The sequence below is a fragment of the Haliaeetus albicilla genome, chromosome 15 (assembly GCF_947461875.1).
Source record: "Haliaeetus albicilla chromosome 15, bHalAlb1.1, whole genome shotgun sequence".
Taxonomy (NCBI): domain Eukaryota; kingdom Metazoa; phylum Chordata; class Aves; order Accipitriformes; family Accipitridae; genus Haliaeetus; species Haliaeetus albicilla.
In genome coordinates, this window is record NC_091497.1 from 6,430,866 (window position 1) to 6,446,400 (window position 15,535).

The following is a 15,535-nucleotide window of genomic DNA, read 5'->3' on the forward strand; positions in this document are numbered from 1 at the left end:
GGGCATTAAGCGGTGTCTCTCACGGAGGGGAAAAAACTTGCAGCCGCGGGTTCCCACGGAGAGAAGGGACCCGGGGCGGGGGGGGGGGGCTGGGGTGGGGGGGGGTGCCCCGCGCCGCCCCCGCCCGCCGCCGCGGAGGGGCGTGGGGAGAAGGGAGGAGGGAGGGGGGGGGTGCCGGAGGCGGATTAAAAACAATAAGGGCGGCGGTGGGGGTGGGGAGGGGAGGCGGAGGGGGGGGGGGGGGCGGGAAGGGGCCGCGGAGCGCCGGGGCCGGAGCGGCGCGGCCGGGGCGGCGGAGTTGCAGTGCCGCTCCGCCCGCGCTCCCGCCGGCTCCTCTGTTTATTTCGGTGGGCGCTGCTGAGGCGGCGGCTTTTTATTTTTCGCCCCCTCCCCTCCCTCCCTCCCTCCCTCCCTCCCTCCCCCTCTTTTTTTCTCTTCCCTCCCCCGGCCTCTCCTCTCCCTCTCTTCTCTCCCAACGCCGCCTTTCCCCGCCGCCCGGCCGCTCTCCCGGCGCCCGCTCATTGGCCCGAACCGCCCCGTCCATCCGGGCGTCCCCGGCCACCGGATAATGGCGGCGGCGCGGCCGCCCCGAGCCCTGCCCGCCCCGCCGCCCGGCCCCCGCCCGGCCCCGGCCACGGTGGCCGCCTGCAGCCCGGCACCACCGCCGGAGGCTTTTTTTTTTTTTTTTTTTTTTTGGGGGGGGTGTGTCGTGTCCGCCCCCCCCCCGGGGGCGAGGGGAAAGGGGTGGCGTGGCGGGGGGGGGAGAGGCGCGGCGAGCCACACGCACGGAAAATATCGATGTGCGCTTGGCCATGCGGTCCTGCCTCGGGAGGCAAACAAACAAAGCGAGGGGCTTAAAACATAAACAGGGGGGTGGGGGGGAGGCTGCCTTTTTTTTTTTTTTTTTCCCATATTTAGGTGGTGGAGGAGGGAGGGAGGAACTCGCCCATCCTGCACCCCCTTTTCGGCTAAAGCAAATGTAACCCATGATCGATAAAGAGAGAGAGGGGGGAATCAAATAAAAGTGACGTTGGCGTGGCCACCGCGGCTGGGGGGGGGGTAAATAAAAAAAAAGAATGAAAAGAGAAGAGGGAACGGTCGCCCCGAACGGTGTTTGGGCTTTTAAACCACTTGTGCGGGAGCAGAGGAGTCGATCTGTGTGTGTTGTGAATGTGCATCCGAGAGCAGATGCTTTAGGACTTTTCCTTGTCTCTTCCCTTTCTTGAAAATGAAACAAAAACAAAACCGAAAAAAAAAAAAGAAAAAAAAAAACCAAAACCCACCCTGCCATTGTTATTTGGAAACCGGATTCTTACATGGCAGGAATAAAAAAAGCGTACAGCCGGCACACACACCCGCACCCGCACACACACACAGAGCAAACAAGTCCCTTCCCCTCCCCCTCCGGTAAATACATGTCTGGCCCCTGCTTCGGTTTGTTTTGTAGTGCCTGAAAAATAATCATCTCGGGGCCAGCAGCTCACCAATAAATAAGGCTTTGTCAAAATTAAAACCCGACATAACATTTGTCGTCTTAACCGTCCTGCACTTAACCTTCCGTCTCGATCCCCACCGGCTCTGTCCTTGGCGGAGAGGCAACCCGAAATCCAGGGGTTCGGGGGGGGTTTGGTGGGGCTTTTGGAAATTCTCCCTGCGACATTCCTCCTGTGACTCCTCACGGCATTAAATCCCGCATCAGGCACAGGCACGCTCAAACCTGGAGCCAGCGTCCGAGCAGGGTTTTTACAGCGAGAGATAGATAGATAGATGGATAGATAGATAGGAAGGAAGGAAGGAAGGAAAGAAGGAAGGAAAAGGTAACACTGCCCAGCTAGGGTTGTTTAAATAAGGTTTTCCCCATCACTGTCACTAAATAGTTAAAATATTTCCAAGCCTGTCCGAAAGTGGCTGAAATGTGCCAGTACCGGACATCACTCTTTGAACAAGGCGAGGATTTAAGTTGGGAAGGAGTGGGATTCCTTCTAATCCGAAATGGGCATTAGATGGTAAACTGAATATTAATGCAGAGCTACACCTCTGATGCCAGCAGCCCTGTCCTCTTCACCACGCCGTCACTCGATCCTGTCTTTGCAGGCAGGAGTGTCTGCTCCCCAGATACTGCCTTCCCAGGCTGCAGCTTGGGAGCATATGCTGTCCTTGTCCTGACCCCCCAGGCTCCCAGGGACAGACCGCGAACAAATTCTATTTTCCTTCTGTGCAAGGTTTCCGAGGCGGAGGTCTGAGAAGTGTCCTCCACCGGTGCTGGGGATTTCGAGAGCCCAACTTGGAGAGGAAAGCTTGGTCTCCCGCATCGTCTGCCTCCGGATTAGTGAAAAAATCACACGGACAACTAGACCCTTAAATACACTTCTTTTTTTTTTTTTTTCCAAATATAGAAGAAGTTACTACATCTGAGATTAGAAAAAGAACCAAAATGTCCAGGAAAATTCCCAGTTACAAATAGAGATTTAAAAAAAAAAAAAAAAAAGAAAAAAATAAAAAGGTGAACGTTCATACAAATACCTACCTTCTGGATTTTCCCCTCGTTCTTTCTTTTCTTTCTTTCTTTCTTTTTCTTTCTTTCTTTCTTTCTTCCTTCCTTCCTTCTTTCCTTTCTTTCTTCCTTTCCTTCTTTCTTCCCTTCTTTCTTTTTCTTTCTTTCCTTCTCTCTTTCTCTTTTCTCTTCCTTTCTTCCTGTCTTCCTTTCTTCCCTTCTTCCTTTCTTCCTTTTCTCATTTATTTTTCTCTTTTCTTTTTTCCTTCCTCCCTTCCTCCTTTCCCTCCTTTCCTCTCATTCTTTTCCTTCCTTTCTTCTCCTTCTCGATTCCTTGCTCTCTTTCCCCCTGCCTTTCCTGCCTCCCCTCGCCCCGCGCTGTGCCCGCTCCGCACCGGCACCGGGACGCTTTGGGGGGGACGGGGTCGGGGGGGTGGGGGCCGACGGGACCGCGGTGAATTCCAGCCGGAGCCCCCGCGGGCTGGCCGCGCTCTGCTATTCTTCCAGGGCTCCAGCCCTACTCTCTCTGCAGGAAACAGAGGAGCTGATCCAAGTTCAAAGTCACGTCGCCGTCCCTCTTAAGAAGTGCTTTATTTCCCTCCGAAGCGCAAAACCCCTTCCCCCCCCCGCCCCGTGGCACAGGGTAACAAGGGAAAGGGAGCGAGGGAGGGAAGGTGGGGGGGGCGGAGGGGGGGGCAGAGGCACCGGCAGCCCCGCACCCGCTTGCCGGGCCCCCGCCAGAACCGCAGCCTTCGGCTCGGGGCTGCATCCGAGGGCGGAAAACCGGCGGTCACCCGGCGTCGGTGCTCGACCGCTTTCGTGGAAGAAGTTTTTTTCAACAGGTTTCTGGAGGTGCCAGACCTGCAGAGCAAACGTCAGCCTTCCCGGGAAAGCCTTGCCTTCTTTGTAAGTTTTCCCGAAATTTTCTTTAAAAGTGCTCCGCTCTTATTCTTGCCGGTTGCTGATGCGGAGGGAGCCTGGGGCGGGGGGTGGGGGGGTGGTTTAGGGACGAGCGAGAACAATTTCTTGCTTCCCCTGGACTGCATATACCGCCCTCGCCTTCGAACCCCTTTCCCCGGGAGGTGTCACCCCCCCCCGGCCCGGGGAGGGGGATGGGGAAGCGATCCCCCCTTATCCACCCCCACCCCCGAGCAGCCGGGGGTGCCGCGGCAGGGGCGCAGGCTGCGGCGGGGCCGGGGGCTCTGCCCGCCGGAGGATGCGGCTGGCGACAGCCTCGCCGGGCAAAGAAGGGTAGAAAGGCTGTCCGGGGGGGGGGTGTGTGGGTGTGGTAGAAGAGAGGGTCTTGCCCCCCCCAAAATTCAGCTTTCGCTTCTTCCCGGAGTAACGGGACGAGGTGCGGGGCGGCGAGGGGGCGTGCGGCCGGTCCGTAGCCGGGAAAGAAGAGGCCAATTGAGCGGAATCACTTGCCCCGTTGTCTGTATCACAGACACTCATAAATTCAACAAGCTCATCAACAGGATATTAAGTTGCAGGTTACCTTTGATGGTGCCGATCCGAGGCACTTCTAGGCCGTTCGACCTATGACCCGTGAAGACCACATGTGTTGTGCTGTAGCCTCCCTCTGTAAAACACACTTCGGGACAAAAGTTCTTTGTCAGGCTCTACCGGCAGCGTAATGTAAAAGAAAAAGGGGAAATAATGAAAATCTCAGCCAAAGCTGTAACTTTTAAATACCTTTTTAAAAAAAAAAAAAAAAAAAAAACCAAAAAAAACCCCCACCAAACCGCTAGGCAGGGCGGGGGCAGCAGGAAGGAGCACCTCGTTTTCGTACCGTTAATATTTATTATTCTCTCAGTTGCACTCAGATAGGCGATAGATAAACGAAGTTGCCGTGTAAAACCCCGCTCTCGGCGGTGATGCCGTGAGGAGCAGCGGAGCCGTGATTTCCCGGACGGGAACCTCGGCCGAGCGGCAGCCGGTGCTTCTGCCTTCCCCAGCGGCGGCCGAGGGACGCGCAACGCCGCGGATTTTGCGCGCCCCGCGCCCTGCCCCGCTGCGCGCCTCCCTCCGCAGCCGGCGCAGACCCCCCCAAAACCGGGGTCCGCCGCAGCACCGCCGAGAGGCACCTTTTTCTGCCCGGAGATGCCCACATAAACGTTAGAGGCAGGGGAGAAGCGTCCCAATAAAGCGCCGTGGACTTTGTAATACAATTTCTGCTGTCATTCATAAATAACAATGCCATATGGTAACCATATTGCTTATACAAGTAAAGCCGTCAAAGTGTCACTATTTGATTTATCTCAACAGCTTCTTCCAACGGTGACGTTCATCTGCAGGGAGAGGGTAAGAGGGGAGAGCGAGCGCAGAGCAAAATTTGGCCTGGGTTTCCTGAGGCTGCCTCTCTCTTTATCTCTTTCTCTCTCTGTATGCATAAACGTATAGAGAGATACATACAGGCATTGAAGGACGGACAAATTTTTTGTCCTTATTTTGTCCCTATTTGAGCAAATGCCCGAAGGGGACGTGCGGGGATGGACCCCTCTTTCCCCGCCGAGGCGCGCACTGGAAACTGCAGCTCCGAAACTTTTGCCCCCAAGTCCCCGTTCCCGACGTGCGGCGGGTCCCGGCAGCCCCGACGGCGGGTACGGTGCTGGCACCCACTCGGGGCCGTGTCCCAGCCCACGGGCTACCGTTTGGGTGCATGGGGCGACGAGAACCGGGCGTTTATTGGGCGCAGGAGAAGTTTATTTTTAAGGGTAGAAAATACCCATCCCCTGATCCCCTCTAGAAAGGAGGGGCGGGGACCCTCGCCACCAAATCTCCCCTCTCTTTCCTTTTCGTAGCCCGTGGGCAGCCACGACCCCCTGACCCCCCCCCCCCCCCGCCGGGGTCCCGGCGCCTCCGTGCAATCCCCCCCGACGGGACAGTGAGGGGGGGGAACCGGGGTTACTCCCCACCCGTGTCGGCCCCAGCGGGGCTGTGACTCGGGGCGCTGGTGGACATCATCGGCGATCACGCGTGTCCGCGGAGGGAACCGCGCCAAGGGCTGCCCCACGCCGCGGGTCAGCCCCACGAGCGAAGAAAGGCACCGGCGACGGATGGGGCCGGTGGCGAGCTGTTTTGGCAGATTTGGGGAGATTTGGAGGTCTGGCCGAGGAAAGCGGCAACAGCGCTCTCTTTCTAACGGTTCCCCAGAAGAATGTTTTTGCACGTTATAAAATATTGCTCCCCGCTCCCTAACTATCAATAAGACGTGCATTAAAGACGATTGTTTGTAAATGGTGTTCATGATCATTAGCATACATTTGCATAACGCGGCTCACAGCCCAACATTTTACAGCTCAACACCTCCTCAAGCCGATAGCCCCAGCTCGGTTTCTAGAGGAACCTTTACGAAATCCATCTGAGGGCTTCCAGGCTTTCCACCCCGCCTCCGCAGCCTCCTCCGGGGTCCCTCGGCGGGTTTGCCGGCAAACGGGGCACGGCGGGAGGGCTCTGCAGCCGGTACCGCCGCGGGAACGGGGCGCGGGGCCGACCCCCGACGGGCGCTGTCGAGTTTTTTTTTGGGGGGGGGGGAGAAGGAGAAGGAGGAGGAGGAGGAGGAGGAGGAGGAGGAGGAGGAACTGCCCACTGTAGCCCCCCAGGGCTGCGGCAGCCTGGGCCTGAGCTGGGGTCAGTGCGTTAATGGCTTTTAAATTCTTCACGACCCTTTTGGAAGTGGCACTGGCCAAAATTGTCCCGGCCCGGGCAGCCCTGCCTTCGCTTCCCGGTGTCTGCAGCGAGTCCTAAAAAAAGGGCGAATTTCCACGGGAGTCTCGGCCAACCCCTCCCTCCCCGCAGTCGCAGGTCAGCTGCCTATTACCCAGCTATAAAATATTTTCTTTGTTTTATAGCCCCCCATAAAAAGAAATTGATCGGGGGGATATATTTGAATTAAGACGTATTAAATCGATGACAGATACGTATCACGCTGTGTTTAACAAGAGCGGGACGAGGAGGGGTGCGCAAGGTACGGAGGGGCCGGGATGCTGTTCTTCACCTCCGCAGCATCTCCCATCAAACCATTACACCTCGGGAGCTGGGTCCAGCAACGGGCCCAGAACTCGGGGAGGGAGGAGGGCACTTGTTGGACGGACGTATAGAAAAGATACGTCTATAAATATGTCTCTAGCCGCACGGCTAGTTTGCGAGGAGAAGTTTTTACTGTGCAATAAAACCATCGAGCAGCCCCTTTTAAAACCCGGGGATTATTTATTCGCGTTCCTTGCCTTGCAGCATCACTGAAACCCTCCTCAAGGTCAGGCGAGGCGGGAGCAGCGGTTCGGCTCCCGGGGGGGTGGCGGGGGGGGGGGAACCGGCGGGTCTCGCTCCCCCTTGGAGGGACGGGGGGGGGCAGAAGATGGGGTTCCCCTCGGGGCCGGCTCCTGCGCTACAGCCCCTGTCCAGCTTTTGGCAGCCGTGGGCCAAATCCTGCGAGTTTCCCCCACGTGAGTAGCGGCGCGGGGGGGGACACACACCTGGAGCCTGGCCCAGGAAATGCTGGACCGGGACGGGGCTTCCTCGGAAGGCGGCTCGGCGGCGGGGATGCGCAGATGTGGTTTGGTCAGGGGGATTTAGGGAGCCGGGGAGGGTCGGGAGAGGCTGTGTGTGTGTGTGGGGGGGGTGTCCGCTGGCATCCCCCACCCCGTTTCGTCTCCCGGCGTGGTGGAGGAGCGTCCCTCGCTGCCCTGCAGGCAGGGAAGAGCAGGCAGCCTGCCTGCACTTTTCCAAGGAGGGCGGGAGCGCCCGGCATTCCCAGGGGGACCAGCGACCTAGGGAAAGCAAATGACATATCAGTAAAGGCCACCTCTCCTCCCGCAGCCTCCAGGGAAAAAAAGCCACGGCAATGCTCTTTTCCCCCTTTTTGGCTTGGCAGGGAAATCCCCGGCCCTGCCTCCTCGGCACCCCCAAACCGGCAGCACGCCCCTTTGTGCGGAAGGGGCAGTTTTGTCTCTCCGCAAAGAGTTTCCCTTTCGAGGACCAACTCCCCCCGCACCCCAGGGGCGGTCCCATCTCTCCCCCCACCCGTCCTCCCCCACCTCTGCCCCCCCCTTTAGGGGACCCCCCCCACTTTTCCTGCCTTTTCTTCGAGGGCAGCAGCTCCTGGCAGACACCCCCCTCCACCTCCAGCCGGAGACACCCCCATTTCCCAGCCCACCACCCTCCTCCCCATCCCAAACCGTTGAGGGGCGGTGATGCTCCGGGGAGGTGTAACCGCGACGGCTTCACCCCCGTTTTGCCATTGCCGGATGAGGGCTGAGATGGAGGCAGCTGCCTGGGGTACGGCTGGCGGCCCCCCCCCCGAGGGGCGTGGGGTGGCTTTTCCGACGGGGCGACCCTGGATGGGGCTGCGGGGCGCCTGGGGGGGGGCGAGGAGGAAACCCCCAAGGAGGCGGCGAGCGCAGGTTCCCAAAACTTCTCCCGAACGTGCGCTGCTTGCCTCCCCGTCTGCTTACTCATTTATTTTCTAAAGGAAAGGAATCCCCCCCCCTCCCCCGCCGCCGCCTCCTTCTTTTGAGGAAAACGTTGGCTGCCTTCCCCTACTGTTGCCTTCCATCGCCCGCCTCGGGCAGGAGTACACACAGCCTCGGCCTCGCGTGGGTGTGGGGTGGCGTGCGTTGCCATCAGTGCTTTCCCGCCTCATCGATGAATGAATGACAGCCCTCCAAAAAAAAAAAAAAGAAAGAAAACAGAGAAGGATAACCGAGCGGAGAGCCCGGCGGCAGCCCCGCGCGTGGGTTGCTCCGAGGCGAGGGGAGAAACGTAAACACGGCGGCTGAGCTCCTCCGAGCAGGGCGAGCCGTCCAGCGCCGGGGGGAGCGGCAGCTGCTGCCCGCTGCCGGCGGAGGGGGGGGTGGTGTGGGGTGGGAATTTGGGGGGGTGGGGGTGGGCTGTGTGCGCCCCGTCGGGCCCCGCGCGAAGTTTTGCAAGTGCAACTTCGGGGGGGTGGGTGGGTGGGGGGGCGGATCCCCGCTGAGCCGGCGGCCTGAAAGGGAGCCAATCGCGCGGCCCCAGCCGCTGCCAATCATCGGGATCCGTCCAATCCCTCCGGTGCGGTGTCCGAGCCGTCTTTCCCACCGCGCCGCCGAAGTGTGGTGAGGGCTCTGCCAATCGCGGGCGGCCAGAGCGGGGCCGGGGATGCGCGGAGTTAGGAGCGCAGACAAAAGAAGTTAAAGAGCCGCTTAATATATACATGTTTTTGAAGGCGGGTAGAGGGAAAAAAATAACAACAGCGAGCGTAGATGGGCTTGGCTGTGTCGTTATGGAGCCCCCTTTGAGCAAGAGGAACCCGACACTGAGATTAGCGGATTTGGCAGCGGCTCAGCCCCATCCTCACCAGAACATGACAGGCTTCCCGGGGCTGGGGAACCACCACGGCCACCCCCACCACGCGGCCCACCTCCACCCCGGGGACGCGGGCGGCGACCCCGGCGGGGCCCTCCCGCCGCTGGGACCCGAGCACATGGCGCAGCCCGCCGCCCTCAAGCTCACGCCCGAGGCGCTCACCGCCGCCGCTTTCGCCGCGCCCGCCGCCGCCGCCGCCGCCGCCGCCGCCGCCACCACCGCCTCCGCCGCCGCCACCGCCACCGCCGCCGCCACCACCGCCGCCTACGCGCCGCCCGCCGCCGCCCTCCCGGGCTACCCGTCGGGGGGGGCGGCGGGCCGGGATTTCCTCCTACGGCGGGAGCTGCCCCCCGCCGCCGCCGCCGCCGCCGCCGCCGCCGCCGCCGCCGCGCACGGGGCGCTGGGCGAGCAGCACCCGCCCGCCGGCTCCCCCCACCTCCCGCCCCCGCCGCCCCACGGCGTCTTCATCTCGGCCGGCGGCACCTACGGCGCGGCCGACGGGGCGCACGCCGCCTTCCCGCCGCCGCCGCCCGGCGAGCAGGGAGCGCCCGCCGGCCGCCACCCGCCGCTCAACGGGCAGATGCGGCTGGGGCTGGCGGCCGCCGCCGGGGAGCTCTACGGCCGCGCCGAGGCTCACTACGGGGCGGCCGCCGCCGCCGCCTCCTCCTCGGCGCTGCAAGGCTACGGCTCCGTTAACCTCAACCTGGCGGCGGCCGGCCACGGGCACCCGCACCACCCCCATCCCCACCACCACCACCATCACCACCACCACCACCACCACCATGCCCACGTCGGGGCGGCGGCGGCGGCGGCGGCGGCGGCGGCGGCGGCCGGGGCCTTCCTGCGGTACATGCGGCAACCCATCAAGCAAGAGCTGATCTGCAAGTGGATCGACCGGGAGCCGCCTCCTCCTCCTCCTCCTCCTCCGCCTCCGCCGCCGCCGGGCGGTAGGAAGCCTTGCTCCAAAACTTTCAGCACGATGCAGGAGCTGGTGAGCCATGTCACCGTGGAGCACGTCGGCGGGCCCGAGCAGAGCAGCCACGTGTGTTACTGGGAGGAGTGTCCCCGCGAAGGCAAGCCCTTCAAAGCGAAATACAAACTCATCAACCACATCCGAGTGCACACGGGAGAGAAGCCCTTCCCCTGCCCCTTCCCCGGCTGCGGGAAGGTCTTTGCCCGCTCCGAAAACCTCAAGATCCACAAGCGGACTCATACAGGTGGGTGTCCCCCCCTCCCCCCCGCTGCCTCTCTAAGGCTTTTCTTCCTTTTTTTTTTTTTTTTTCCCTTTTCCTCCTCTTTTCCTCCTCTCCTACGCACCGCCGGACATGTGACTTTTTCATGAATAAGTAATTCTGCAGCGCACGGACCACGCACACCCACACCCCCACAGAGCCACGCACATGCACCCGGCCCCTCTGCCCTGCACGCACGTGTGTCCCGTGTGTCGTCCCCCCCCGCGTCCGTGTCCCCCCCCCCCCGCACCTTGGGCAGCTCCCTCCCCACCCCCTCCGCCACCCACCTCCCCACATCCCGGCACCACCGATTAATTAATAACAGGAGCCTCTGCGGACGAACGAGGAGAGGATGAGCACCCACCGTCCCTCACCGGGGCACCCCGGGGCGGGGGGGGGGGTCATCCGACGGCTTCCCCCCCCCCCCTCCCCCGCCGCCGAAGGACTCCGGTTCTGCTTTTCCTGCCGGTTCTGCCGGCGGGGACGGACCGGGACGAACGGGGGGGACGACCCCTTGGCTCGGCGGAGATGGGGCCCTGGGGGCTCTTGGGGGCGCAGTTCCCCTGCGCTGCGGGCGGCGGCGGCGGCGCTCGGGGCTGCCGGTACTGCCGGGGCTACCGGGGCTGCCCCCGCTATACCGGTACTACCGATACTGCCGGCTGTGTTCCCCTGCCGGGGTTACCGATACTGCCGGCGCCGCCGCTGCTACCGGTACTGCCGGTAATACCGGGGCTGCCCGGGATGCTCCCTCCTCCGGCGGTGCCCGGGGAGGAGGGCGCAAGGCGGGGGAAGTTTACCGGAGGACTTTTCCCTCTCTTCGTGGATCTGAGGAGAAAACTTCAAAGCAGTCCCGCCGGTCCGGGGGGGTTTGGCGGAACGGGAGCGGCGGGAGGAGGGAGCGGCCCCCCCGGGGGGATGCCCCGGGGGACAGGCTGGGCCCGGCGCGGGGCTCCTGGGGGGGCTCGGGGTGTGTTTGAGCCTCTCAGTCTTTTTTTTTTTCTTTCTTTCTTTCTTAATTTTCTTTTTTTTCTTTCTCTCTCTTTTCCCTCCTTTCTGGCCACCCCCGAAATACGCATTTCGATCTGGGTGTAAAAACTCTGCCGAAAATGAACGAAGCCGGGATTTATAGTGGTAGACAAATATTATTCCTCGGAGGACACTTAAGGAAGTGGAGTTGCCGTAATTGCTTTCTTGATTTATTGTGCGCTGCTCGGGAAGAGAAAAGCGGCGACCGTGCAACGTGTTGTTCCGATGTAAAACCAAATGGCCCATGGCGGAAAGGATTATAGATTTTTATCTCCAGAATATGTCAGGCATGAGCCCATATGTAGCTGCAGAGACCTGAGGATGCCCAGCTCTCTGCGTCCGGGGCGGGGGGGGGACGGGACATTTCTCCTGCGGGGGGGGCTGACACATTTTTGGGGGTGGTGGTTGTTGTTGTGTTAATGGCACCGCGGAATGAGTTAAATGCTGGAGGGCCGCGTTTTTGTCATCTAGCCTTCCCCATCTGTCTTGATTTGGAAAACAAAACTTCACCGTGGACCTTTCTGGGCTCCTCAACTCCTTCCCCATCCCAGCTCCAAAGGCGGGGAAAGGACCGAGTCCGGGGGAGGTTTGGGGGGGGGGGGCAGAGGGATTCAGAGGGAAAAGGAGCTCCCCAAAAATATGTATCGAGCAGAGTCTGCAGCTCTGAGCTGTGGTCGAGCATTGCCCCAAGGCCCTGCATGGGACGTGGCCCCTTGCAAAAGAAATTTGGAGGAATTGCCGTCCCCCTCTCCCCCAGCCCCTCGAGGGGTGCACAGCCCCCGGGAGGGTGCCCACGAAGGAAAGTTGTCTCCAGGCAGAAGGGGCCGTTGCAACAAAGCAGCCCTCGGGGCTCGGGGTGGGGGGGCAAGACCCCCCCCTCGAATGACAGCTCGTCCCACGGGAGGGCGAAGGGGACCTGACTCTTCCCCACGCACAGCCCTCGGGTGGACAAGGGATCCCAAACCTTCTGCCCGTCCCTAGCAGATTAATTACTGTAATTTTGCCGCCTCAGCTTTAATTTAGTCCTGTGCAGCCTGGGAGCAGGAGAGATTTACAAACTATTCGGTTATTATGGGCATGTTTGGGGGGAGGGGGGAAATAATAACACCGTAATTGTATCATTAGGGGATTTTGCGTGTTTCTGGCAATCCTGCAGGAGGAAGAGTACGTTGGTAATTCAGGAAGCATTTGCTTGCTTGGGTTTTTTTCCCCGCTTTTCCTCGAAAGCATCACTCCGGGAGCTGCACACTGCGCCCTGTGGCTCCAGCCCCATTTTCGGGACAAATCACTGTCCCCACCCCCGGTGCATCCTAACGGGAACGGGGACACCCCCCCCCCCGCAAAATCACTGCCCTCTCGCCGGAGACGATGCTCAGGATCGCCAGGCTTCCCCCCGTCGATTCCTCCCCCCTCCCCCAAAAATGTGACCCCACAGCTCCTCCGTGGCCCCCCCCCCCCCCCCCCGGCACTGCTGCTACCGGGAGGAGTCAGGGGACGGCGCCCGGCATCTCGCCCCCTTCCTTGGGTTGAAACCACCTACAAATGGTTAAACTCTGACGTGACGCCCTCGTCAGCGTGCCAGGGACACTCCAGGACCTTCCCCGCTCCTGGATTTGCGTGGAATTGGATCGTCACGATCCGGAGGCTGGCGAGGAGGAGCTTACCCGGGGGCTGTGCACCCCTCGAGGGGCCGGGGGAGAGGCGTCCCCCCCTCTCCCCCGGCCCCTCGAGGGGTGCACAGCCCCCGGGGGGTGCCCACGCGTGAGCCCCACGGGGAAAGGCACTTCCCCAAAGCCCCGACGGGGAGGGGAGGGGGAGGACGGACGCGGTTTGGTCCAGCGGGTCAGAGCATCTTTCAGGGGGGGCTGCGCTTGGGGGTCTGCGGGCCACCGCCGGCAGCAGGACGTGTGAGCCTGCATCCTCGGGGTAATACAGACAGAAATCGGCCAAAGCCGGTGGTAGATTCGCTGTGTTTCTCCAGGAAAAAAAAAAAAAGAACACACGAAGTGACTCGAGGTTTGTCTCGGCGGGAGTGGGAGCGTGGCGGGGTTTCCGTGCACGCGAAAACTCCACGAGGTACATTTTCTTACCATCTTTTTTTTTTAAGGATAAACTTGCTCTTTCTAGTGCTACCACTTCGCTGGTAGGTGAGCCGATTTTGATTGAAAAAGTTGACGCGTAAATAGGCTGCGGAGGCACATGTTTCTATAGTAACAGCCGAGAACTAGCTAGTTTTTAAAAATAAAAACCGTTTTCTTTTTCCATTGTTATTTTGCTAAACACGATACGATCATACAAACGGAAGGAGCAGTAAAAACCGCCTGCTGAAAATGAGAAAATGTCCACCGAGACAGCTGCTGGGTTGTTACATCTGAGCGCTCAGGGCAAAACAGATCTGAAAACACGCACCACCCATGCCTAACCCGACAGCATTTTTAACTCGAGAGTCGCAATAGTCGTGACAAGGATTATCTGTGCAGGTCTGTCTGCGCCGGGCTCACGCGTAGCGTGGCAGGGGAAGCAAAAGTTGCTGTAAGAAACTCCGGTCCGTCTACAGTGCAGGGAGCCGGCACGGTTTTTTTTCCCTGCTCTCTCAGCAATAGGAATTTTCTCAGCCCTATTCGGGAGCTATGGGGAAGGGTCGGTCCTGGGCACGGCTCTATATGCCAGAACACCTATGTGCCAGGGTACGGTATGTCACGGTGCGGGGTACGCCAGGCAAACCCGCCCCGGGCTGATTTTCACAACCCCTTTTTAACTGTTAAGCAATGTGTAAAGCTCTTAAAATACATCGGCCGGAGATTTTTTTTTTAGACCCAAAGAGGTAACGAGCTGCGGTACCGGCAGCCCACCGCTGTCATCACCAGTGTCCGGACTGGTGCGTGTCGTGTGTCGTCCCCCCCCAGCCTGCAGGTTCCCAGTACGGGCTACTGGGTGCTCCCTCTTTCCCTTGGGATGCTCAAACAGGTGTTCCCTTTTCTTTTCCCCCAAACTAATTATTCCCCCAGCGTAGTGCCCCATTGGGAAAGGATTAGGCAGGAGATGTGCCAGGCGAGCCAGGCTGCCGGCAAACGCCAGCCCCTCGCGGGCGAAGGCATTGAGAGGTTTTTTTGTTCGGCCTCGGTCATTAAGAGCGGTAATGAAGGTTTCTCGTGTGCGAGGGGGAACGCCGCAGAGGGCAAACAAGGCAGGGCCCTGCCGCCGCCAGCGACATCGCAGAGTTTGCAAAACACGGGGCGGGGAGGGGGAAATCGGAAGCCTGGGGCATGTCACGACTGTCGCGAGGGGGGGAGGAAAAAGGGAGAGGAGGAGGAGGAGGGAAGGCTTGGCCGTGCTCGCTGGGGAAGGGCCGGGCCGGGCTGCGGGCAGGTTGCGGGTTGCGGGCAGGTTGCGGGTTGCGGGCAGGTTGCGGGCAGGACCGTGCCCCCCCCCCGGCGGTAACGGTGCGGTTGCTGTGTCCCGGCAGGGGAGAAGCCCTTCAAGTGCGAGTTCGACGGCTGCGAGAGGAAGTTCGCCAACAGCAGCGACCGCAAGAAGCACTCCCACGTCCACACCTCCGACAAGCCCTACTACTGCAAGATCCGCGGCTGCGACAAATCCTACACCCACCCCAGCTCCCTGCGCAAACACATGAAGATCCACTGCAAGTCCCCGCCGCCCTCCCCGCCGCCGGGCTCTCAGGTCTACCCGGCGGCGGGGCCCCCCGACGGTCCGCTGCCCCCCGAGGCCGAGCCGGCCGCCGAGCCCACCCGCGGCCGTGCCGCCGCCGCCGCTCTCTCCCCGCCGGTCACCAACCTCAGCGAGTGGTACGTCTGCCAGGCCGGGGGGGCTCCCCGGCGGCCCCGCAGCCCCTCCAGCCGCGACGCCTCCCCGGCCTCCGAGGGGGGGGACGAGCCCCACAGGACCTCGGCGGGCAGAACAGCTCCCTAGGGCCGGGACGAGCCGTGCCGAGCCGAGCCGTGCCGAGCCGTGCCAAGCCGAGCCGCCGGCGGCCCCGGCCCCCCCCCCCGCGCTGGCCCAGGCTGCCGCGGCCGCAGCCACCCGGCACGGAGGGCTGGCGTGGAAGTGCCATCAGGTTTGACTCGCGCTATTTATTCCGTGTACGAAACCCTATGGTGTTTGTACGGCAACTAATTTAATTAAAGAGACTCGGACCTTTTTTTTTTTTTCCCTTTTTTTTTTTTTTTTCCTTCCCCCCCCTCCCTCCCTCCCTCCTCTTTTATCCTTTTGGTAAGAAAAAAAGCATCACTAACGCCACGCTGGGCCATCTCAGCCACCCGAGCCGCACGCTTTGCAGAGGGGGACGGTGCCAAGGAAGATGCCCGGGCCGCAGAATACTTTTCCCCCAGCTCCCACCCTGCCCATGCCGTACCGCTCCGGACAAGAGAGCGAGCTGGGGGAAGGCTGCGAGCTGGCAGAGCCCTGCTGTTCCCTGCAG

At 61.0% G+C, this 15,535-nt stretch overlaps 1 protein-coding gene across 1 annotated transcript; it reads left to right on the forward strand.

Annotated features, from left to right (window-relative positions):
- The first annotated feature begins 8,687 nt into the window (after positions 1–8,687).
- Positions 8,688–15,256, forward strand: ZIC5 (Zic family member 5). The gene is given in 6 exon segments (XM_069802397.1): positions 8,688–9,019; positions 9,021–9,105; positions 9,108–9,561; positions 9,564–9,603; positions 9,605–10,056; positions 14,564–15,256. Coding segments are annotated over 6 exon segments (1,827 nt in total). The 3' UTR covers positions 15,028–15,256.
- Positions 15,257–15,535: the final 279 nt, after the last annotated feature.